Source organism: Hyposmocoma kahamanoa, unplaced genomic scaffold, assembly GCF_003589595.1.
Source record: "Hyposmocoma kahamanoa isolate Upper Pololo Valley unplaced genomic scaffold, ASM358959v1 87, whole genome shotgun sequence".
In the NCBI taxonomy this organism is placed as follows: Eukaryota; Metazoa; Arthropoda; class Insecta; order Lepidoptera; family Cosmopterigidae; genus Hyposmocoma; species Hyposmocoma kahamanoa.
This window is the reverse complement of record NW_020654422.1, coordinates 5,497,328-5,522,855: the sequence shown is the minus strand read 5'-3', so window position 1 is coordinate 5,522,855 and position 25,528 is coordinate 5,497,328. Positions and strand designations below refer to the sequence as shown.

At 38.5% G+C, this 25,528-nt stretch overlaps 1 protein-coding gene across 1 annotated transcript in view; it reads right to left on the bottom strand.

Moving 5' to 3' along the window:
* LOC113235281 (neprilysin-4-like) overlaps positions 1-25,528 on the bottom strand; it is an 87,190-nt gene that overhangs the window by 32,695 nt on the left and 28,967 nt on the right. Inside the window, exon 2 of the mRNA XM_026470935.1 lies at positions 23,851-23,918. Within this exon, the coding sequence (XP_026326720.1) occupies positions 23,851-23,918 (68 nt within the window). The remainder of the gene's footprint in view (positions 1-23,850; positions 23,919-25,528) is intronic.

Here is a 25,528-nt window from a genome sequence, read left to right as displayed (position 1 = left end):
TTCTGCCCTCCTAATCGTAACTAATGCATTTGCATTTTGATAACTTTCGAGATATTAGTACCTAATGTTTTTTTTTCTTTGAAAAATGTTGATTACGCTAACTTTGCTTAACAGTAAATCTGAAATTAAACAAGTTATAAAAAGTAATTAGAGGGATTGCAGATTACGTTAGTGAGTGATGATAAGGAGGGCGGATTTGATTACTGTGTCGCATTATTTTACCGATATTTCCACTTATAGATTGAGACTTTGTTTAACCGACTTCATAAATAGAAGGAGGTTCTCAATTCGACTATATTTTTTATTGTATGTATGTTACGCGATAACTCCGGCTTTTCTGAACCAATTTTGATGATACTTTTTTGTTGGAATCCCAATATTGGTCCCATTCAAATATTAAGAAAATATTCCACCTCTAAAGGTAGCTGGTTTCGTGCACTTTCCGGTAATTGATTTCAATAAAACTCGGCAAACAGATGTAATTCCACAAACTTTTGAGGTCGGCAATTTTTATTATAAAAAAGTTACAATTGTTAGATATTGTAAAACTTGTTATAATTTTTTTTAATGTTGGTTTTATGGCATCGTAATAAATCCATCAAGTTAGAGGTAATTAAATTTGACACTGTAGCATAAGACGACGCCGACGAGACGCGGCGGCGCGGGGCAAGACGCGTTATAACATGCAATACAATAGACATCAACATACAATAGACATCAACGAGAATATAGAACTAAATAATAAAAGAAAATGATATTTCACTGAAAAATACCTCTGCATTTTAAACACATTATTATTTCTTTAATGATTATGGTCATTATATTAACACTCAATAACGCTTGAACTTAAAAGAAGATAGTTCTTTTTATGATACCTTAAGTGACGGTACGAACAAGTCATGCCCCTAGTGGTAAACGATACGCCTGTCCGTAACAGTTACGCAGTCACTGAGAGCTATCCTCGAGAACCCGTCACTCTGAGACATATGTTGACAAGTCTCACGTGTCTGCAATTTCACCAGCACCCTTACCCTTCGAAACCGGTATGCAGTAATGCTCACATTACTGCTCGACGACTGAAATAGGTAAGGCGGCGCTACTTACCTGGACGAACTTCACAAGGAGCTCTACTGCTACTAAAGTATAGAGCAAAACCCATTCTCGTATTGGCTTTGCATAATTATTAATACAATTATACTGAAATTAATTATTTTAAAACCTCCACGTTATAAAGGCTTTGTAAAAGCGTTTTAACTATGTAGTGTAAGGACTAAATTGTTTAGTTTTCAAATGCTGATGCTCGGAACGGTATATCGCGTGACAATGTCTTTTGGAATGCTACCCATTTGAGATGACTCAGATCGTTAGAGTATAAAAATACATATTATGGTCTTATCGCGATTTCAGACAGTCATTTTTCGACACAATTGGTCAGTGACCCAAGCGAAAAAGGGTAAAGAACTCAATAATGTGTTCGGATATGGTAAAAGTTTAAAATATTCCTTACACGTACAGTGTACAATCCAGTTCGGTGAAACCATCTTTTGTTGCTTCACCGTCCTGTCGCCCAGTGCCATCGTTTTTCTTCTTAGGGCACGTAGGGCTATGATGCCCATGAGAAACTATTAAAGCTTTCCTCTTGCTTGCTTGTCAAATTTGTTTTAATAAATACGAATGGTATTATATACATCCAAACACAACAATGTACTGTGAAAAATAAACAGCAAAGTACAGTGAAAAATAAACAGCAAAAACCAAAATATCGCAATGACAGGCAATCTTATATTTTGTTGAAATAGCAGTGTATATCTGATCTGGGATCTAGGTATGTGCGTCCATTCGTACCTTGATCCAGGTTGTATTATTTAATGCATTCATTCGCAGTGTGTTGGAGTATTGTTCGGTGGTTTGATCTCCGTACCACGGTCAACATAAAAATAGGATCGAGTCTATTCAGAAGCGGGTTCTTGAGACATTTATGCCCCAAAACGAGGCTTTCGTCCTATGAATACATGTCAAGGTATTTTAAAGTTGACACCGTAGTAGATGCTTTGGTATAGCTTTGCCGTGCTATAAATAGGGTAATTCAGTGTGGGTTGCTAGTGAATTGTTTGGATTAGAAGATGCTGCACTCAGAAACCTTTTTAATTTCGTTGGTTTTTTTGTGCAGTAATGATAATAAAATGTTCACTGAGCTGAATATATTCCACCAATGCTTAAAATAATTTTTAGCATCTGAGTTCCCATACATTTTTTAATAATTTTTTTTTTGCAAAATTTTCATTTTTCAAACATTTTTCTAATATTTTTTTAAATATTTTATTTAACTATACTTATTTAATAAATAAACTATATGACAATGTTTTAGTCTTAAAGTATCGTAAATAGTTTGTGAACTGTTAATGCGTCCTAAATAAATAAAACGGCGCAGAATACTAGATAAGAGCCAGCGCATGAAATAATGAATGAAACCGGATAAAAAAATAAAGGAAACCTGTGAAAGAGACTATCAGTACAGAAATGCGGTATACAGGTACCTCATTTGTGTACTGTTTAATACGATCTTATATAATAAAGATTTCTAAGACTTCCGTGGTTATTTACTAAGTGATTATTACTAATTATTACCGGTTTCTTGACACGGTACGATTTCTTTTTATTTTCCCGATAGTTTGAAAAAAATTGTTTAATCATAATTTACCTTTACAGCATACCTAAGTATCTTCTAGAAAAAATTGTTTTCAATTTGAATATTGTAATTATTCGCAATATTGAGGCTTGATGAAAGTAACCAGAAAAACTTGGAAGCTAATAGCCCTATTATCATGACAAAAAAATATTTTTCATTTTATTGTCTTGGACCGTCGCATTTTGGACGCATAGCTATACCAAAAGTTATAGGTAGCCCAAAGAAACATTGGAACGCGCCATGTTGGGTAGCTCTCTGTACGATGAAGTAAAAAGAAACAGAAATCCGGAATCGCTCTAACCTAACTGGCGTATCATTGCGCAAACAAAATGTCGATGAGAGGGTCACAAAAACCGCATAACCGATGACCGGTGCAGCAGATGAGTGTGGAAGTATAGCGACCGAGAACCAGTACCAGAAGCGTCAGTCGTCAGAAGGTTAGATAGGCGGACGATACATCGTAGTAACCGGAAAAACTTGGTTCTTAATAGCCCTATATAGAATAGGGTAGCGTGCAAACGAGGAGGCCTACACCCAGCAATGGGTGATTAAAGACTAAAGAAGAATGATAGAGGGTAAAAATAATCATAATAACACATTTGGTTATTAAAAAGTTTGATTACCAATATCATCTCCATTAGTCTCGAGCCTGAAACTTGTTGATTTATTTATAGAAAACAAATATACGTGATTTACATCCGGACAAAATAGATTCATTTCCAATGTGAGACAATCGCGAAAACCTAAAAACTTGATAAATCATATTAAAAATTAAAGGCCAGGCAACCATACCAATTACATAGTCTCAAATTAGACAATTATAGTAGCAGTAGAGCTCATTGTGAAAGAGTCCAGGAAGTACTGCCACCTTACCTACTTCTGCCACCAAGCAGTAATGTCAGCACTACTGTGTTCCGGTTTTGAAGGGTAAGGGTGCTGGTGAAATTATAGGCACTTGTTGGGACTTGTCAACTTATGTCTCAGGGTGACAACGCAGTGGCAGTGCCCCTCAGATCTTTGCGATTTAAAACTCTGAGTGGCACAGCAACTGTTATGGACAGGCTTAAATATGAGAGTCATAAAATTTACTCATTTGTTTCATAGTATTCTTTTTGTGACTTTCATGTCATTAAAGCACTTTTGACATATGATCACATGTGTCTTTATTAAACCAAGGGTATAAAATAGTATATGAAGTTTTGTCTCTGGCGTTTTTAATTAAGGTGGTGACACCAGTGAGCAACAAGCACCACTGCTCATGACCTTTTTTAATTCATTTCTGTTAAGATTTAAAAGAAAACTTTCTATCGTAGTACCCGTTTCATAATGTGGATTTTTGGTGTTCATTACAGGAGACTTAGAGAAACTCTAGTTTAGTTTTTTTTTAGTAATAATTATAATAGATTTTTTAATGAAACGTACTACAGCATAATCTTTCTTGACAATTATATCTGTCAAGTAAACTAATCACCATTGCTATATGTTCAAAAACAAAAAAGTTATATCAAATTTAAAGACATACTTCCCTTAAAATGTCGATCATAGATACCATCACCATACACTGAATTTATGTAATTTTTTTATAAATGTGTATTTTGTTAAAAATGGGGCAAATTAATAATATTTGTGTTTGTGTGGGTTTAAACTACACACAGGAGTTATTTTTAATAGTTATAAAAATGGCGGCCAATTTATTTAAAAATTTAAGGACAGTCGAGTGTCGATAAAAAGGTTCACAGTTCTTCGTACGTTCTCCTTGCTAACTCAGTTTGAGTTTATTTTGAATAACTACTAATCAAATACTAAGTTCACAGCACACGAAAACTAATTTCTATGGGTTTTAGTGGGTCTGTTTCTAGTAATTTTATGCAAGTTGTAGTTTAAAAAAAAAATACAGGTTCAGAAACTCGTAATTTTATTTATTAATATTTTTCGCAAGACAGTACGAGATTTTTAATCTGAAAAACCGTGATGAACGAATTCCTCAACAAATTGTACTCTACATTACAATTTTATTGACTGTCAAGCTATAAAACACCCAACGCATCGGCGCGTCTTTGTAAAACTATATTCTGGAATGCATAGAGTGTATCATGTTTAAACGCGTATTTAAAGAAATCATATGAAAATTGTTACTTTTGATGACCAAGGTAATAAGTACCAGCTTCATATACAACAGCATACATTTTTACACACAATAATTCAACGTGATCGAGCTTATTGCTCATGAAATCCAACTGTGAACTATCAATGAATCGAGTTGAAAGTGAACGCGCATTGCAGTTTACACGTTTTTTTGACGATTCGTGGAAACTCAGCCGTCACCCATAGTAACACTATTTTACACAACATTAGGTACAGCCAACAAGAAACAGTTGATCATCTTGAGATTTTCATAATAACTTTTCGATAATATTGAGGTCTTTTTGATAAATGGATATATTTACATTTTCATCAGCAGTAGAGCTCCTTGTGAAAGAGGGATTCATCCAGGAAAGTACTGCCGCCTTACCCATTTCTGCGGCCAAGCGATAATGTGAGCATTACAATGTTCCGGTTTTGAAGGGTACGGGTGTTGGTCAAAGTACAAGCACACGGTACTTGTCAACTAATGTCTCAGGGTGACGGGCGCAGTGGCAGTGCCCCTCAGATCTTTGCGATTTAAAACTCTGAGTCGCACTGCAACTGTTATGTACAGGCGTGAGGCTATCATCAGACGCATGACTTGTTCGCCCCGTCACTTGATATTATAAAAATAAAGAGTGCCAGACCTCCAAATCAAATTAGAAAAATTAAATAGAAAAGTTAGTTTCCCAAATTAGTCCTATCGGGAATTTAACCTGGATTTCCTCATCTAGTGCCCACAGCACTAACTATAGGGACATCAAGGTGGTCAAGATGCCAATTTGTTTTTGCTGATATGTTTTGGTTTCTTTGCGGTTTGGGTCTTTACTTAGAGTGATCCCTTTCAAGAGTGGATTATAATGAAACCTACGGAAGAGATCTTCACTAGCATTGGGTAGTGAAATATTTGCATTGCGTGTTTGCAAGTTTATTTAAAGGCTTTATTCAAATTATGACCAACATGACTTAAGAAAGTATTCTCAGTAGATTACGACGTATAATTTATATCACCACTATCCAAAAACTTCTTATAGAAACCTTCGTATATCTGTTTTTCGCGCGATAGGTATTGCCAAAGCTGAGCGCGTGCGCTGCCGACGTAGCTTCAATGGGAAATGGCACAAAGTACTGTTGCCCAATTCAATCACACTCGCGGCTAATTGATCACCTTTTGTGCTTTTGGGAACGTATTGAATAACCGTAATCAAATTACAAAAGAAAGATTGTTTTGTATATTTGCGCTTGCAATAAAATACATAGATGTTTGAAAGCGAGTTTTGTATAATTTTTGAGATAGGTTTTTTAGAATAAAATAATTTTTGCGAATAAACTTTGGGAATACCGTTATTAATGTTAATTAAAGTTGTGCTTAAATAGTTAATTTTTACGAATTTATATTACTTTTATTTGTATTAAAATACATAAATTTTATATGAATTGTAATTAATAATACAATGTTTTAAAAAAGCGCTTTCTTACAGGTAGTGATGGAAAACCCCATAGTGGAATATTATGTAGCGATTTTAGTCTAGACTAACTATTCACCGGATCCTATATGCAGTTAATCTCAACGAGGCACAACAGCAGAATGCGTTTATAACTTCATAGCCCTATAAACTATAGTTCGTAGCAAGTTTGTGAAACATTTTAAGATTTTAAGCACACACATCAGCACGCAAATGGACTAGAAAAATAAAATTATAAGCGACTAAATGATTAATTCAGAAAAAAAGTGCTAGTGTATTTCAAATAACAGGAAACAGGTTTTAGTGGGAAGCTTAAATCGTGAGATCATAGTTTCCCAGAGTGGTTCTTACCTCCCCCAGTGGGCGCTGAAGAGTCTTAGAGGCCTCAAAAAAATATTTGGGGGCGTTGATGTCGTCCAACGGTGCTACCCCATTTGAAAAAACCTGAATTATATAAACTATATAAACTACACTATATATATATATACTTATGTAATTTTTTCCCTGTGATTTTATGTGATAAGTTAATACAAAAAATAGGTGATTTCAATTATTTTTTGTGGTGGTGGGCGTTGAAATTTTTTTATAGCCTAAGTGGGCGGTAAAGAACCTAGCACTTAGAAGCATGAGTGTTATCTGCATAATATCAGATTTTAGTATAAAATCGTCCGATCATGGAAAATGGAGCGTTTTAGATTGGATTGGATAATAAATAACTGAAATGAGGCAATGAATATGAATATAATTTGAAAGTTGCCAAGCTTTCAAATTTAATTATAAAGAAAAAAATACTTGTAAGTTTCTTCATGTTGACATAATTGAAGTATCCAACAATTAATAATCAATTGAAAAAAGAGCCTGTGTCTAAAGTTCATTGCCTATCATATAACGTAGATAAACGTTTATAGTGCATAGTCATTCGGAGGAGGAGCCATGACACAAAAGATGCAGACTGAACAATTGACTGATTGTCAGGAATAAAATTAAGAGTTCTTTGACATTTCCTAATCAGGTGGATACAGCAAAAACTTATCTTACGTATGGGAAGATATTAATCACACTTTATTGTTGAGTGCAGTAAGTATATGCATATAATACATATTGAATAGTAGGTATACACTGTATTACAGAAATCAACAATTCTCTCTACATCTGCTTTTAGAACTTTCGTAAAGCGTTCGACACTGTTAAGTGGGGAAAATTCTGGGAAATATTTTACACACACCACCAAATATACAATATATTTATAAATAATGGGACGTAATATTTCGAATGAATTAAAGGTAATTCAAATAACTTTAAGCGGGAATCTCACAATGGTGCAATCTTTTGCAGTTTCTATTTGCCATCAACATATACCGAATAAATAATATACACACACATGGTCCTGTAAAGTTGGGATAAGAATGTATCCGTTGATCAGATAATATTATCTCATTTTAGCTACGCCATCGCTCAAACGATGACGTTGAAGAATACCTGACACGATTGTGAACAACTAGTGTCAACTTCGGATTTGTCGGTTTTACCGACTTAGTCAAGATAGTCGACCAAAATGAACAAAACAGTGCGGATACCCATTTTCAATGAAACTGCTATGTCTAACTTGAATACTGGGGGCTCTGAACAGGACTGTTGCAAGAGGGCAACTAAACTAAACTCCTGCAACAAAGACATTAATTTATCGATTACCTAATCCGTAGTTTCAACTAATATTCGACTAATGCAATGTCTTGTCTTTTAAATGCTTTTTTGTGGAGTTAAACTTGTATCTCTAATCTTTACTGTACCATTGATGCCCTGCAGTGGTAGTACTAAAGAAGCCTAATTAAAAATCCGTGCACATCGTTCCGTACCAATAACCAAATCTAAAAATCTCACGCGAATAGTTAGACTTTCAACGGCTGTGTAATTAGAATCATGAAATTCTTCTGTTACATTTACATAAATAAAAAAATACTTAGGAATTACTTGTAGTAAAAAGTCTGGTGTAAGAGACTAAGGTCGTTTAAATTAACGGTCGTTTTTTTATTTTGATTACATCGACATGGCAACACTATAGAGTGGAACTTAATACCATCTGTGAAGAACGATATTAATAAAACCAGGCGCTCTAACTGAAACTATATTATGCGCCCTCTATTTCTTACGTGCCCACTATAAAACGAAACATCACAAACAACAGAAAATATTTCTTAAAAATATTGAATTTGTAAAAAATCGGATAAAATATTATGTTTTGATTGCCTAAATGCCTAGCCTGTAAATATGGAAACTTACTTTTGAAATAATCTTTAATCTCGTTTTTCACGGGCTTTTCGAGACCGCACCGAGTCTCGACTTTTCTCCCTGGGCAAGTTTATCAAAACAGTGACAAGAAAGTTTAGTCCAGTCACTAACTTTCAGAGGGGGAGAACATGGGGAGAACCATCACAAGAAGCAGTACTCCAAGAAGATAATAAAAACAAGAACTTATCCAGCACCGTCGTCTCGGCGGAACCACGACCATATTCTGACAATAATGTATGGTTTACTTATATGTAAATTTTTGATAAAGGTTGTCACTGTTAGAATGGAATTACAATTCGGTAGAAACATGGTTGGAATTAGTATTATGTACAGCGATATTACATATTTATGTTTATATCTTTATTGGACTGTTTGACCAACCTCGTTAGGTACTAGGTTTCAGGCGCAGATTTGAGCTGCAATTAACCCTACGTCAGTCGCAACCTTTTTGGACCTTGGTTCGGTCGCAATGTGGAAAATATGCACATAAATTCAAATTGGCATAGCTCCCTTCTCCTTTAAATCTCTGCAACCCCACTCCACCCCAACCTTCACTAGGATTTAGACTAAGGGATAATAACTTAAATATTGAAAAAAAAAGTTTTTTAATCAACATAAACACGGTATGTATAACATAACCGTTTTTTTACTCTCCACCAAAGATCTTTCAGCATATAAAGTAAATGGTGGCCTTAACCTTAAAATTAAGCACTAAAAATCACTAAGTCTTTTTTTAGACATCCTATTACACAAATTAATCCTCAGAATCGCTGGATTGGGGGACCTCAGAAGAAGTTTGGACTACAACAAGTTTGCACTCTTCGCAGATCTGTTTAGAGTGTTTAGTACAGATGGCCTTCGAGCAACGCACACATCTCGACACAGTCATCCTCCTAAAACCCACCTCAAGTGTACAGGGTTCACATCTACGCCTCTTTAGAAGCGGGGCATCCGCATCAGCATCAGCAGCAGATGCTTTGTTGGGGTTAAACTTCCGGAGACGGATCTGGAGGCTGTTGGGAATTCCAAGCGTTTTCTGGCTCCTTCTCTGCAGCTCTGGGAGTGTAAGCTCATGGGCCAACTTTTTGAGGAATACCCTCCTACGCATTGGCTCAAGCTCATTGCCAAGATAGATGATGAGGGAGTTGATTCCGGCTACATTCATCATCGCGTAAAATATTACCATGGGCCAACGCTTGTTGTTTCGGGATACATCATAAGTTGAGCACATTTGATCTGCAGTATCCACTCCACCTTTTGTGGAGTTGTAGTATGTAATTATTTCAGGCTTGTTTGACTGTCCAGATGAGGGATCAAGGGCGTGGTCATTATGAAGTGTAGAAATGAGCATTACATTTTTTCGCTCTTTGGGAATGTATGAGACCAGAGTTTTCCCGTCACTGAACCCAAACATGCTGGAGTACTGCTTCCTTCCTATAACAGACACAAATGTTGGAGGCAACTGTCTCTTGTTCTTCCTTATAGTGCCAACATATGTTAGCTTTTCCTTTTTGAGCCAATCAACAAGCTGCAAGTCGGTAAACCAGTTGTCGGCTGTGATGTTTCGCCCAGATCCTCGTAACGGCTGAACCATTCGTTTCACCACATCAGGTGGTTTATTGCTTATTCTGAAAGGCCCTTCAGGCTGTAGGCCAGCATAAACTTCCAGGTTGTAGGTGTAGGTCATTTTTGAATCTACAAGAGCGAAAAGTTTGATCCCGTACTTGTTCGGTTTTGAAGGGATATACTGCCGGAAAGGGCAGCGTCCTCTGAAACCTGGCAGCATTTCGTCTATGGTGACGTTCTCTCCCAAGCAATAGCTCTTCTGACAATTCTCCACAAACATTTCAAATAATTCACGGATTGGACAGAGGCGGTCAAACTGTTTCCTTTGAGTTCTGGTGTCACGATCGTCAAACCGAAGGCACCTGATCAAGGTTTTGAAGCGTCGGAGGCTCATGACGAGGCTAAATTTTTCAATGCCATCGTTTTCACGACCCCAGAGCTCTTCCAAGTTTTGACGATTTCCTTTGAAAGCCCCTGCAAGATACAATAAACCAAGAAACGCCTTGATTTCAATCAAATCAGTTTCCCTAATGTCCCTTGATCGAGAAAATTTATCTTTGACACTGTCGATATATTTATTGGTGTGTTTGACAAGCATTTCAAGTACGGAGTAACTAAACAAGTTACTCCAACACTCAACTGGAGTTCTGGCCTGTCTGGCTGCCTGTATGACACCAGGAAGGCGGGTTATGATATTTTCAGGCCCCCTGCGTTTGACAATATTCGGTGGCTTCCTGGTCCACTTGGTCGTCTTATCTTTCCCTAATACAAAAGGAGCACCTTCTTCTTCAGTGTCATAATCCTCTTCATCTTCAGATTTATCAGAACACTCCTGTTCAGTTACCGTGTCACCCTCGTTCTCTTCAATTCCGTCTTCCGAAGCAACGTCGCTTTCTTCGCCCAAATCTTCTGTTTGTGCCGGATCATCATCATCTTTGACTGCCAAAAGGTTTCTTATTTCCTCGATATCCGAGTCGTTGCTTAAATCGAGTCTCCTCTTCGCCATTTTATCGGAAAATCTAAAACAAAATATCAAATGAAAAATTATTTGAATAAATTATTTTCGCCACAACGAGTTCGGTCGCAATGTGCAAATTATGCACACCTCATAAAACACATTATTTTTCAAAAATGCAATAAACTGACCACATAAACTGATTATACGTATCATACAGAGAAGGATGCAAGGTTAAAAAAGCTCAAATTCTTACCTCAAAAAGTGTCACGAGTTCGGTCGCAATGTGTAATTTTTGCACTATCGTCTAGCACCGCTCGCAGTGAAAGTGTGACGTCTACTGCTGTGAGGCGTTCGAAAGCCCCCCGCGAGGGAGGAAGGTACTGAGATGAGGGAATTCCCCGCCGTGTTTAAACAGTATTGCCAACCGAAAAACTTTGGGAGTGCATTTTTTGCACAGTTGCGACCGACGCAGGGTTAAGTAAGTACAGAAGATTGTGTTAAAATATAGCGTTTTATTCTAGAACATTTATCAACTTATATAACGCCACAAAATAAAGTAAAACTTCACTATCCTTTCAAAATAAAATATAGCGTAACCTAAAGTTACTTGTGCAATAAAAGAGGTCATAACAATAAGTTAAGATAAATCGTTGCGATATGTACATACACTCGAAACGGGGACAATTTAACCTTTGTCCTATACAGAAATGCACAATCGTCACTCTTAGGCAGCAGCTACTATCTCTAAATGTTAATTGTGCGGTGGGCCACAGCTAGATGTATACATTTTAACTATTTCCCATTGACAATTAAATCTTAATTCGTTGCCGTATGGTCTAAATTTCCGATAATGAAAAGTATATGATAGTTTAGTGGTTGGCCATGCATAGATCCTTATTCACAAATAAAATGCATTATAGCGCCTTACTTGCGACCTTATTCGTGTATAACATTTAATTTTGAACACACTACAATGAATACGTGTAATATAACTTGTATCGCCATTTTATAAAAAAGGAGGCTTTATAGACGTTTACAATGTTGGTCGGCCAAGCAGAAGTCCTGGGTTCGATTCCAGGACCGGGCGAAATATTTGTGTGGCCTACATTTATTTCTCTCTTGAGTTTGGGTGTAATTTGTGGTTGTCTATATGTGTGTCCATCGCACTCAGGTGATACAGGGTTTCCCTAGTGCGGGGCTATGAGTGTGTGCATTATTATTATTATAAAGGAGACACATTTATGACGACAGGGCAGTCTTACTTAACATTATTGATTGATAATTGAAGATTGCAATAATTAATCTATATGATCCAACTGCACAGGCATAAACTATTCAACTGACCGCCAATGCCATGATATTTAGAACACACATCACTCAGTCGTTCAAGTAATTTTCCGCGAGCATTAAATAAATCGATATATCTAGGGCTTGTGTATATTTTAGAAATAATAAAAATACTGCTTCGTTAACACTGCATTTTTACAATTATTTATATCTATTGCAACTGCAAAGAGAAGGGTAAGAAGATCCAGCATAATATGTTCCGTTTTCAAAGGATTAAATAAATTTTACAATTATAATTTGTTTATAAGAAACCAACCCCAAAAGTTTGTCGAATTACATCTGTCTCCGTGGCCGAACGGTTACCATGCCGGACTGCCACGCAGAGGTTCCAGGTTCGATTCCCGGGCCGGGAGAAATATTTGTATGGCCTACATTTATTTCTCTCGTGAGTTTGGGTGTAATTGTGGTTGTCGACATGGGTGTCCATGGCACCCGCGACACAGGGTTTCCCTAGTACGGGGCTATGTTGAGTGTGTGCGTTATGATTATTATTATCCATTTGTCAAGTTTTATTAAAATCGTTTAACGGAAAGTGGATGAAATTTAATAAACCGGATTCATCTCCTAATTTGCCAACATTAAAGATGGAATGTTTACTTTAAATTTGAATGGGTCCTTCTTTCTAACAAAAGAGAATCAACGAAATCGGTTCACAAATGTCGGAGTAATCGCGTAACATACACAAAAAATACAGTCGAATTGAGAACATCCTCCTTTTTTGAAGTCAGTAAAAAGTAAACCTTCATGTTATATATATTTCATTATACCTGCAGATTTCCGCGCTTAAAGATATTATATGCCTATTGTACGTGAGGATAATTGTGTGGAATTGCTTTTGTTTTATCGCGTAATATATTTACTACTTATATGACTGTAAAAAAAAGCGACTAACACAATTTTATCAATTTAGCAAAACAGGATGTATATTTTTTATATTCTAGACGTGTTTATTTTCGTTATGCAGAAAACGTGTGCATCTGCCGTTATTATTGCGATTATGTCTAAGGTAATAGATCTCATTATTGCTGGACCCATCCAGTTTTCGAGACCATAGATGACCACCGAATTTTTTTGTATCTTATCCTTTTCAATAAAATAAGCGTTACTTTCACCTACTAATAACATCTGATTCTCTATGTTTTTTGTCTCTCAGTCGATATTATTTGATTTTTAGTTCGGGATTCAGTGTCGTATTCTAGAACTCTACTCAATGCTCAAGTCAGGATTGCACTGGAAACATAAGCACTGTTAATACGGCCCTAATGGCGAGGACTTGAGTATGATTTTTAGTAGTTAGTAGTGCTTTGAATCATACTCAAATCCTGACTTGAGCATTGAGTACAGCTCTGGAATACGACTCTAAGGGTCGTATTCTAGAACTCTACTCAAGGCTCAAGTCAGGATTTGAGTATGATTCCAATGCTTGAAATCATACTCAAGTCTGCTCAAATCCTGACTTGAGCATTGAGTAGAGATCTGGAATACGACTCTTAATCATGTATAAAACATATTTTAATTACCTCGACGTTTCGGACGTATTGCAACGTCCAGGTCTTATAGGTACTGAAGAGGCGGGAGTCAACATCTTCTAACCGTGCGAGTTTTTCTAACAACTCGCACAAGTAAACAATAATGAAGACCAAGTCTTGGACACATCACTCACGACATCTCTGTCGATATATACAAATTTGGTTGATATTTTATGCAGTTGGGAATACACAAAACAAAAATAAAGCCATGTAAAAGTATTAATATTACTTAATATAACATCTGAGTTGTGGTTGGTTTTTCTTTGTTATTTTATTTCATAATAGCAAGTGACAGCACGAACGTGCGCCTGGTTGTATGTGATACGCCTACTCATAACAGTTGCAGTGCCACTCAGAGCTTTAAATCCTAAAAATCTACGGGCACTCTCACTGTGCTCGCTACCCTGAGATATAAAGTTGACAAGTTCCATGTATCTGTAGATTCACCAGTTCCCTTACTTTTTCATAAAACCGGAACGCAGTACCTAGTGCTCACATTGCTGCTTGGCGGCTGAAATAGACACCCAAGGTGGTTCAACGGGTGTCCATTACCATCCAGCGAGGCTATGCTGCCTACGTTCATGTGTGCTGTAGTAAATCCCAATTTTTGTATATTAATACCTATTGACGAAGCCTAATCCTGATCTTTGGACTGTAAATTTATGATCTTTTTTTAATTACTGTTTTCTTGAATAAAGTTTTAACATAGATTTTATGTTGTAATATATAAGGAAGAAGTATACAAAGAGAAACCTACAGGCAATTCACTTAGATAAATGCATGAATTAGTAGTCAGCCTGTCCTAGTTATTGCATGCACCTTATCTCTGTAGGAAACAGCACAAAAAAACGTTCACGTGTTCACTGCACGCAATTATGGTTTATATACTTATAGAGTTACATACAAAATTTGCTCTAATAAGTGGATTATTTCTTAGCGAAAACATATCTTTTGCAACTTTTTTTAGGTATGTTATTATTATTATTATTATATAGGTATACATTTTATAATGTTATGTCATTCATTCGTGAGTTACAGTGACGACATTGTCGTGTCTACCCAACGATATCTATGTACCAGCAGCGTATCTACCCTATCTATGTTTTTTTATCTATGCTTTTCCTCAAACTATTTGTTCAATCTGTCTCGTTGAATATTCATAAATAAAAAAAAACAGCTCACGTGTTCAACTGACTTATCATGTAACTTATTACACCAGGATTAAAAGATGTTGTATAACTATTACTAGGTAATATTATGACCTGGTTAACTTCTAACTGAGCTTAGTAGTGCAGTTACAGCGGAGTCCGTAATTCTGTATTTTTTTTATGATACGGAAATTGTTCCGTTGTAATTAATGAGTTGGAGTAGAGACTGTGTTAACGAGTTTAAGAGTTAATCTTGTCGAAAGTCCATGGTTAGTCGTTTAGATTTGGCACTTAAGCAGTCTCCGATTAGGGCGATGCCAACCTTGTCAAATTTAACGCTACCAAACCGCAAGGTGTGTTTTCTCCACAAAACGGAGTCCCTTTCACTTGACTTCGCCTTTTCGTGACATATCCCTACCGATAGCTGATCATCTCCAGCTACTTGGAACATACCTGTCGTACAGTTTGAACTTCGCCAGATACAATGAATCAATATAATGAATGTATCCTTTCTAAGGTGAGGTGTTACTTCACACCATGACAGTTGCTGCAACTATACTAAGCGCTAGTCTGATCGTGAGTGGAGTACTGCTGTAATCTATGGGATGGATTTTCGATGTGCCGACTGGGCTTCTTAGATTCCATTGAGTATGTATCAAGAGACTTATCGGTGACTCGGATTTAGTAGAGGTCAAGATACAATTCTTAAATACCGCCGTAAAGTTGCCTGTTTATAAGTATTTTACAGGATATATCACGGACTCTTTCTACCATGGGGGACTAGACATAGACTGGGGATTCCACCCTTACGTTTTGTGGATATATTCAAGATTCGTTACGAAGCTTCTCACGAAGCGTTACGCTTGCACATTTATATGGGGTACGGCATTGGCGTGGAAATCCCTGTCTACATATTTGTCCCCTAAAAGCTATAATCTTAGACCTTTTCAAGGCGAAAGTGAATAATAATAATAATAATAATAACGCACACATTCTACATGGCAACGCACTAGGGAAACCTTGTCCCGCTGATGCCATTCAGTTCTCGAACACGCATAGCGCCAACGTGGCGGACTGTGGCCTAATCCCTCTCCTGAGAGAAGACCCGTGCCAGCAGTGGAACGTTTAAATAAATTAATAATAGACAACATCATCGAGATCTGTTCACAAATGTCGGAGTAATCGCGTAGCATACACAAAAAAGTACAGTCGAATTGAGAACCTCCTCTTTTTTAAAGTTTTTTAAAAATATTATAGAAATACCATTGACTGTTGAAACACGCAATTGTCTAAAGATTATATTTCTCTAAGTTCCTCGATGCAACAACTTAATTTAACGACTAAAGAATGTCGTAATCGTAATAACCAACTTGTTCGGTGAGCTTAGTGTGTCAATACAACTTCACGCCTGATCTGTTTAATCCATTGACCGGAGAATAAACCTATTAAAATGTTGCTAGGAGCCACTTTTTTTAATTGTGGAGTGAAATAATATATTACGTATATTCTTCTTCTTCTTGTAGTGCCACTACACCTAGAAAAGGTTGGCCACTAGTTCTGCATACAGCGAAATAAGACAACTCCTACGACCTAGATATAGTATTATATCATTAGAGCGGTAAGTAGGCAATTACGAACAGAGGGACATTCAAATGAATTAAATTAAATGTCTCGAACGTTTGTAATTACAAAGGCTGTTCCGCCCGTGTCAACATTTTGCATCACACTTGCGAAGAAATAAAAAAAATGGAAAATTAGATTTAATAACATTAAAAATGTATTAATTATACAATATGTTGATTTGCATTCTCGCCATATTTACAGAGGTCATTCTTCAGCTTCGGATATACTGAAGCTGAACCCAAATCACTAAAAAAATAAATCGAAAAAAAATTCGTAAATTCCTTGTTTTTATTTAATACGCGGTAAACAAATTTGATTATGTGGCGGTGCGTAGCAACGGCGGAGAAGTGTTGTATCGAGTGCGCGATTGGTAGATCAGTCGACCTTGCTTCCCATACTGTGTCTACGTCACGCTGACATCCCATATAATTCTATTCTAGTCTATCACGAAATGCCACGTGGTTTGGTATGTAAACAAGAGTTAGTAGTGCAAAAAAGACCGCTACCAGGTTCAGCAGACCCTGCATGGTAATTCATCAAGTGCAAATGCGTGTCTATTCTTGAGGCATGATGTGAAACGTTTGGTTTGGCAATACTTTCATGTAACCTAAGGTTGGTAAGTACCAAAAAACTTTTTTCAGTTAACTTTTCTAATGAATGTAAATAAATAGTAGATTATAACAATACTAGTACATAACCATAATGAATAAAATAGGTAAATAAGCGATCGAGAAAGATTACGTATCGCTCGGTGAAGCGGGTGGCGGGTTCACTGCCCTTGCGTGGTACATACAACTTCGAGACTATTGTGCAAAACTTTATTAGATACAATTAGCCAGAATATTGAATTTAAAGCCGATTGCATATATTGCATGTATGCAATTTGGGGTCTCGGTGCGAATTAGGCACGAGGTCTGCGCGCGAGCAGCGGGAGAACAGAACTAAAACAAAAACCCACCTACCCTAGAGCCGGGGTGTGTTAGTTGTTCCACCTACACGCGTGCGAAGTTCTTGAGCAAACTGTGATGGCATGTTGTCACAGAATGCCCAAGGATGTAGCCCTGGGGCCAACACTGACAACTCTCAGCTTCAGACTAAGTGTTACCAGTGAGGGCGCAAAGCGATCAACACGGCCCGGCCTTGCGTTTATGGGGGTTTACCATGGCAAGTGGTGGGCGATTTTAATCTACACCCTCTTGCGTTCATGCCTACGCAGTTGAACGCCGTACGCAGGGATGAAGGAATCCTGGGGGGCTGAGCCCGAGCGAGGTCGGGACCCCGGCAAGCAATACACCCTCTTCGGCCCTGATTTCCTGCTAAACGGTAGCCCTGTTACTAGCCAACACAGGGAAACCCCAACGTGTCCCGTCAGAGGGCCACAGGCGAGGTGCTGGGGGGATGGACTCGGCAATGCTGTCGGGGTGAGTATGTGCGGAACACCTGGATGACTTTGATCGGGTCAGCCAGCCGCACATTTTGAGCCCCTGATGTCACGCAGTGAGCTCCTAACCTCTGCACCTATACTCTCCTGATAATCGTGGTGTTCCGAATGGGACATCCCCAAAAATGCGGTGGTGCTCTGTGGTGGGTGGGAAATCAGGAGAGTGAACACAAGAATACTGTGACATGGACTCTGCAGATCAACTAAAATTAATCAATCACCCAAAACTGGTGGTACTGGAGGGGAAACCCAAAAGTGCCCCATCAAGCACACATTTAAACACACAACAGCGCCCTACAGTGAGTGGTAGGCCAAAGGGGAAACCCCAAGGCCAACCGCGTACCGATGCCGGTGCTAGCACAACGCTAGCGGCAGTGGCCCGAGCCTTATGCTCTGTGGTCCCCGCTGAGACACCCGGCTCTGCATCGCAGAACCCAACGCATACAGCCCTTGAGGCAGGGTAGACTCTGGTGAGTCGCAAGCCCAAAACCACGGCACCCATACGCATGGAAGGGGAAAGTGGCCAGGACAAGTGACCACCTCCAGCTCCGGGAACAAACGGGGTCGACTCCGAGAGCGCGAGCGTCTTCAAAACGCGAGCAACACCCAGCAGAAGGGGGAGAAGTGAGGCCTCCAGACTCGCAACCCCCTGGAAGGGTTTCCCTCCCACCTAAGAGTAAACTGGCGCACAAGGCGCAGAGGTCCTCGACCAATGCCAAACGTGCCCGACTCGATGAGACAATCTCTCCAAGAGGCGAGCACAAGCGGCAGAAAGTTGAAAGGACCGCCCAGACCAAATCATACACCGAAACCCCGAACTCATGGCGGTTACTACCGCGGCCAAAACCGGATTAATATGGGGCACCGATGCCGATGCTATACAGGATGCTATATATGAGCGCCTCGCTTAGGGAGCTGAGGAATGTGGCGAGGATGACGTCGGCCCACAGTTTCGAGGAAATTCCGTCTATAGCGATGGGGCCTTGAAACTGTGGTGCCACGATAAGGCCACTGGAAAGTGGCCAGAGGACGCCGTCAGCATCATCAGGCTGCCGTCCGAGGAGCTCCTCTCATTGAAAAATGGGATGGTGGCTCCCCGAAGGATGGTCTGTGGACTACTAATCCCCGACAAATGAGAGGATGCACGCCGAATCGGTCGCATCCTCAAGTGGCAGAACAAGTGGGCTAGTCCACAAGCCGATTGAGCAACGTAGGTATGCCCCTTCGTGGTGGTGAGCCTCCCCGAAGATCTGGTCCCCACTATCCTGGGGCATGGCCGGCGCTTCACCTTTCAGTTGGGCACGGTCTACCTCAGATTCAGGTCGAGAAGGGGCCTTTACACTGACGCACCATCAGAGAATATGGCGTCAACAATACAGGACACGGGACGAATGGACGTTTTCCCGAAGCCCTCTACCTCCTCTGGCGATAGCCAGTGAAGAAAAAGGACTCTCCCCGACCCCCTACCCTGTGGACACCGACGAATGCCCAGCGGTGTCCATTAGTGACGACGAGTATGTGTTAGGGATGGGAGACATCCGATTGAGCGAGGACGATGACATGGAGCTGCTGTCTGGTGATGACGGTCTCCCCCTCGCTCAATAAACTGCAAGTCGTCCAGAACAACGTCCACCACAGCCAGGTCGCAACGGTTCAGCTCCGGAAGTGGTTGGAGGTAAACAATACAGCCGTGGCGCTGATCCAGGAACCGTGGATCAGTGCCCGCGGTCAAATAAATAGACTCTCACATCTGAAAGGTAAGCTATTATATACCACTAGCTCTGATAAACCACGAACATGCATCTACTACTTTAATAATTTACATGTACAGCCACTAACAGAATTCTGTTCCAGAGACCTGTGTGCCATAAAGCTCCTTGCTGACTCGGCCACGGGCCTGCCTGAAGTGGTGCTCGCCTCTGTCTACGTGGCTGAGGCTGATGTGCCACAACCGCAGGAAATGGTACGGCTAATCAACCACTGCTAGCGCATCGGTCAGCACATCATCGTGGCTACGGACTCCAATGCCCACCATCCTCAGTGGGGCATGGAACTCGCAAATGGCAGAGGTAAAAGCCTAACAGAATACTTAGAATACACTCTGCGATATCACACAAGCTGCACTCCGAATTGTGGAAAGTTGGTGCAGTATCGATAAACTCAACAAAAACAGAACTAGTCATGTTTACAAACTAGAGAATACTGGGCAACTACCTACTACCCAAGCTCTTCTGCACAGAACCAAAATATCGACGGAAGTCAAGTATTTAGGAATAACACTTGACAACAAGCGAAACTGGAACAAGCACTTGGACAACAAAATCAAGAAAGCTACAATCACCTTCTAGAGGTGTTATGGAATGATAGATAAGCAATGGGGACTTTCACCCAAAATAACTCTATGGCTCTACAAAGCGGTGATAAGACGTACAATCAGCTACGGCGCGGTAGTATGGTTGCCACGAACCAAACTGACAACCGCAGCAGACATTCTGGACAAATTCCAAAATCTAGCATGCATGGCGACGACTGGCTACATGAGGACGACTCCGACTGCGGCCCTCGAGGCGATGCTGAACCTGCCCCAAAGAGGTTCGCATCTTTACTGACGGGTTCAAAACAAATGCAGGAACAGGTACTGGGGCATTTTCAGAAGACCTCAATATCAGGATTTCAACACCGCTTGGCAACCATAACACAGTATTCCAGACTGAATGTATGGGTATCAAGTTGGCAGCAGAAGCAATCATAGCTAGAAGAGTACAGAACCACTCAATTCGTATACTTTCCGACAGCATGTCAGTACTTCAAGCACTGGGCAGCTATGACATAACTTCAGGACTTATTCATGAATGTCACCAAGCACTCACGGAGGTATGTACGTACTACTGTGTAACACTACAGTGTATAAAAGGATACAGCGGCTTACGTGGCAATGACGTAGCAGATGAACTGGCCAGAAGAGGATCGGAGATGGACGCTATAGGACCAGAACATGTAGTGTCCCTACCAATGGTCAAGAGCAACTATAAACAAAGGTACAAAAACTATTCATAATAACACCTGACAATCCATACGGTTTGCAGACAGGCTAGGGAAGCACTCCCCTTGCTTAACGCCAGTCTATCTCGTAAATTTCTTAACTCAAAAGGAAAGAGCTTCGCATTCTAACTGCCGCTCTGACGGGTCATGGTCCACATAATAAACACCTTTTCAATCTTGGTATCACGGACAGCCCTCTATGCAGAGCATGCGTGGAGGGTAAGGAAACCGCCGCGCACATCCTACTGCAATGCTCCGGCGTGGCCAACAACAGGGCAAAATACCTTGGAGTGCCGAGGTCGCTCCTTCTTCTGAGAAGTCTTTGAAAAACCCAGAAGGGTGCTAAGATTTTTGGATGATCTTGGGTGGCACAACCCTGCACCCTGCACCCACTACACGCAAAATAGGTGCTTGGACGTCGAGTTTCGGACAACGGCCCGTTATACCATACCACACCATACCATACCATACCACACCATACCATACCATACCCTAGACCCGCATGATAAAAATATTAAAAATACCGCCTACTTTAGCTGCACATTATATTACTACTTATGAACAAGAATGATGAAAAAAAATTATTCAACTTTCCTTCACAAAATAGGTTAATATAATAATTCGAAAATAAAATATTTTTTCATACAAGTATTTTATTTTCGTTTTTTAACTAGAGTCCCGTCTAGTAAATCTCTGCGATACCAAACCATATCTTCAATGGTTTACAGTCGCCAAGGGACTGTATTAGAAGGGTGAGCTCTGTAATAATATAATAATAACGCACACACTCAACATAGCCCCGCACTAGGGAAACCCTGTGTCGCGGGTGCCATGGACACACATAGACAACCACAAATTACACCCAAACTCACGAGAGAAATAAATGTAGGCCATACAAATATTTCTCCCGGCCCGGGAATCGAACCTGGGACCTCTGCGTGGCAGTCCGGCATGGTAACCGTTCGGCCACAGAGGCAGTTATACATTTACATATTAATACATTTACATATTATACATACATAATACACATACATAGTAATACATTTCTAATGCGTCGTCACAACCGCGCATTACGTTTTGTTGTAGTTGGGTATATTATTTTATCGCAATACAACTACGCCGTTTTGCCGGTACCGTCGTCTATGGTATCTTTACGTTTTTTCTTTTTAAGTGCAACTTTTCCCAAGCGCACCTATACCTTTTCAGCACAAGTATCTTTGAGTTTACAGGATTTATAGTCGGTAGTGACATGGTATGGAAAATTGTGGAGCACTACCCGCGCCGCAGTCACAAAACATTCTGTACAAATATTTTTACAATACTATTAAAACGTAAACTCATGATAGAAAAACCATAGAAAAACCAGTGCCTACACTTTGGATTTTGCAATGACATAATTGTTACTAGTGACCTCGTGACAATTTTTACACAAAATTGTTAAATATTTTTCAGGATGGCTAAAGACACCTGTAAACTCAGTTCAACAATAAAATTTCCACAATTCCACAAAAATGGTACCTACTAAATTTCCAAATAGTAGTAGAAGCATATTTCAGTTGGTCGCCGTACTCGTGTTAACAAATAAAATATATATATAAACAAAAAAGTATATTTTTTTTATAAAATATATATAAAAACAAAGACCTGCAACAAGCACATAGAAAAATTCGTAAGGTCTGCTGGTACGTTCTGTAGCTCATTTAGGAGAGCGTCAGACACCGTATGCTGAGGATTTTTTCTTAATATTCGATCTTTGTATCAATAGTAATTAAAATAAAATATATTTGGTCCACCGGTGGTTTTAACAATGAGAGTCAATTTTTTTTCTGAAATATCAATTTTACTCTTTTCTGCTAGATATATTCATATGTATACATACATATAATTGAAATTAGTATTCAGGATATATCGCGCTAGTTTAGTTATTAGATAAAATATGGAGGCTAATGTTGCTACGAATAGTACATTCGACCTCTAGCCGAATACCGAATGTACGGACAGGAGCGTGGTCGAACTGCCGAATATTCAGCCGGATTAACGTATATGCGTACAAAAATTGACTCGCAAAACCTTTTTATGGCAAAGATCGCGCAGTCTGCTCTCTTAATGGTGACAGTCACTACACTTCGCTAAAGGCGTTAATTCTGGACTAGTTTTCATTTGAATTGTTACCTTTTCCAGTACTTAGGTTTTCGCGATTGTTACACGTAGGAAATGAAACCTTTTTCCTAGTTGTTAAGTACCTTTTTTTTAATGTCTTACAAAAATAGTATCTTTGTTTATTTCCTTTGATCGCTTAGATTAATAAGCGAAAAATTGCGCTTTGTCGAACTTAAAAAAAATGTGTGTTCACCATCAATAAACTTCCAGCATAATATGTTTATTTTTTATTTCTTTCCTCTGTTTTCAGGTATTCGGTACTCGGCCTAATAGTGATTAAATATTAGGTATTTGGCTGAATAGCAAAAACTCGGTCGAAGAGGCCAAATACCGAATGGTAACAGAATATTCATTGCAACTCTAATAGAGACATCTTAATTGATCAATACCGCCTATGAACTGAGGGAAGTCGGAAACTATTTTCGTCTGCTACTTATTGTCAATGTCAATATAAACCTAATTACTTACAGTTTCTCTTCGAGTTTATTATCTGGTATGCCGGCGGAGTGTTGGCTCTCTGAATCGATGTCCTTGACCTGAAAACAAGGAAACGACAACGTTACAAACAGTTTCACCGTTTTATTTAGTTAATCGGATAACGTCTACTTCGTCTACAAAACGTCGGCCTTCTGTTAGCAATTTGGATATAGCGCAGTGATGTGGATAATACTATTTGCAGTGATTCTTGGGCAATAAATGAAAAATACATATAATAAAAACTTATCGAACCTAAAGAATTATAAGCTTGACTTTTTAACTGACTTAAAAAAGGAGGAAGTTTGACTGTATTTTTTTTTTGTGTATGTTACGCGATTAATCCGACATTTGTAAACCGATTTCGATGATTCTTTATTATTGGAAAGCTCACTTCAGTAGTGGACCTATTCTAATTTTAAGAAAATATTTTCGCCTCTAAAGATGGCAGGGGATGAATCGGGTTTATTGGATTTTACCTACTTTCCGTTATCCGATTTCAACAAAATTTGTGACGAATAAAGCTAAAGAGGATAAGCAAACTTTTTTAAAATAAGAAAGTTATAATTGTATACAAATAAAGTTACTAAATAAATTTAATGGGAGTATTCCCTCGGAATAAAGCAACTCTCTCCTCTCTTTCCATCGAACTACGCTACGAAAAACTGTTTTTGGATTGTATTCTCCCATCTCAATACTATGCAAATTGGTAGATGAACATAGTGACTGACTTGATATTCACAGTGACTCATCTAGCAGGATACGTTCCGTTATAATGACTCCCAATGAATTAAAAAAATATATGAATGTTTTATTTCCCTTTTTTTGTTACAATTAGTTAATTTATTCAGCAAATACTTTTATACTTGTGTATTTTTTGTAGTAAACCCAATGTTTGAATACATTTTTATTTTACACTTTTGGTTGTTGCTGTTGTTATTAATTGTTGGTAATTTTTGCCTTTTACTTGATGTTAAATCATGTTGCTAATTTTAAAGTTTTTTTACTAATTGCAAGTGGTATTTACCTTATTTTATTATTATATATATGGTATTTTAGTTTGAAGATGTTCCTAGCTTACGTTATTAAAATTGTAATAATGCAATCAGATGTTGGTATTTCTCGAATAAATGCGAACACTGAAATAACCTACCTTACTTGCGGAATATAAATAAAGTAGGTAATAATGCGATAATAAAGTTGTTACGAGTAGATACGTAGTTCCGTTATCCAGTTCTATATTGTTTATTCTAGTCATGATTCATTGTAATACCTCCTCCTTATACACGTAAGATAGGTCACGTAACGAATACAACCATGAATCTTTGATGTCTTTTTCTCACCACAGTCATAAGGTATAATTTTTTATATAAAGGTATACTTACTTACTGTATTTTCGCGCATTAAGAAATACATAAGTAAATACATGCAAAATTGTTGTTGTTTTTTTTTTTGGTAGACCATTGATGAGTCAATTTCATGAAAGAGGAAGCTATATTCAACGTAACTTCATAATTTCAACGGTACAAGCACCTTTTGTTGTTTACTTTTACCGTAAATTAATATATTGCAGTATCTACGCAAATTACCACCTGTGAAAGAAAATATGCAAGTGCAATTTTTCTTTGAATGACGCAGGAATCTGCGGTTTTATACTTTATTATTATTATTA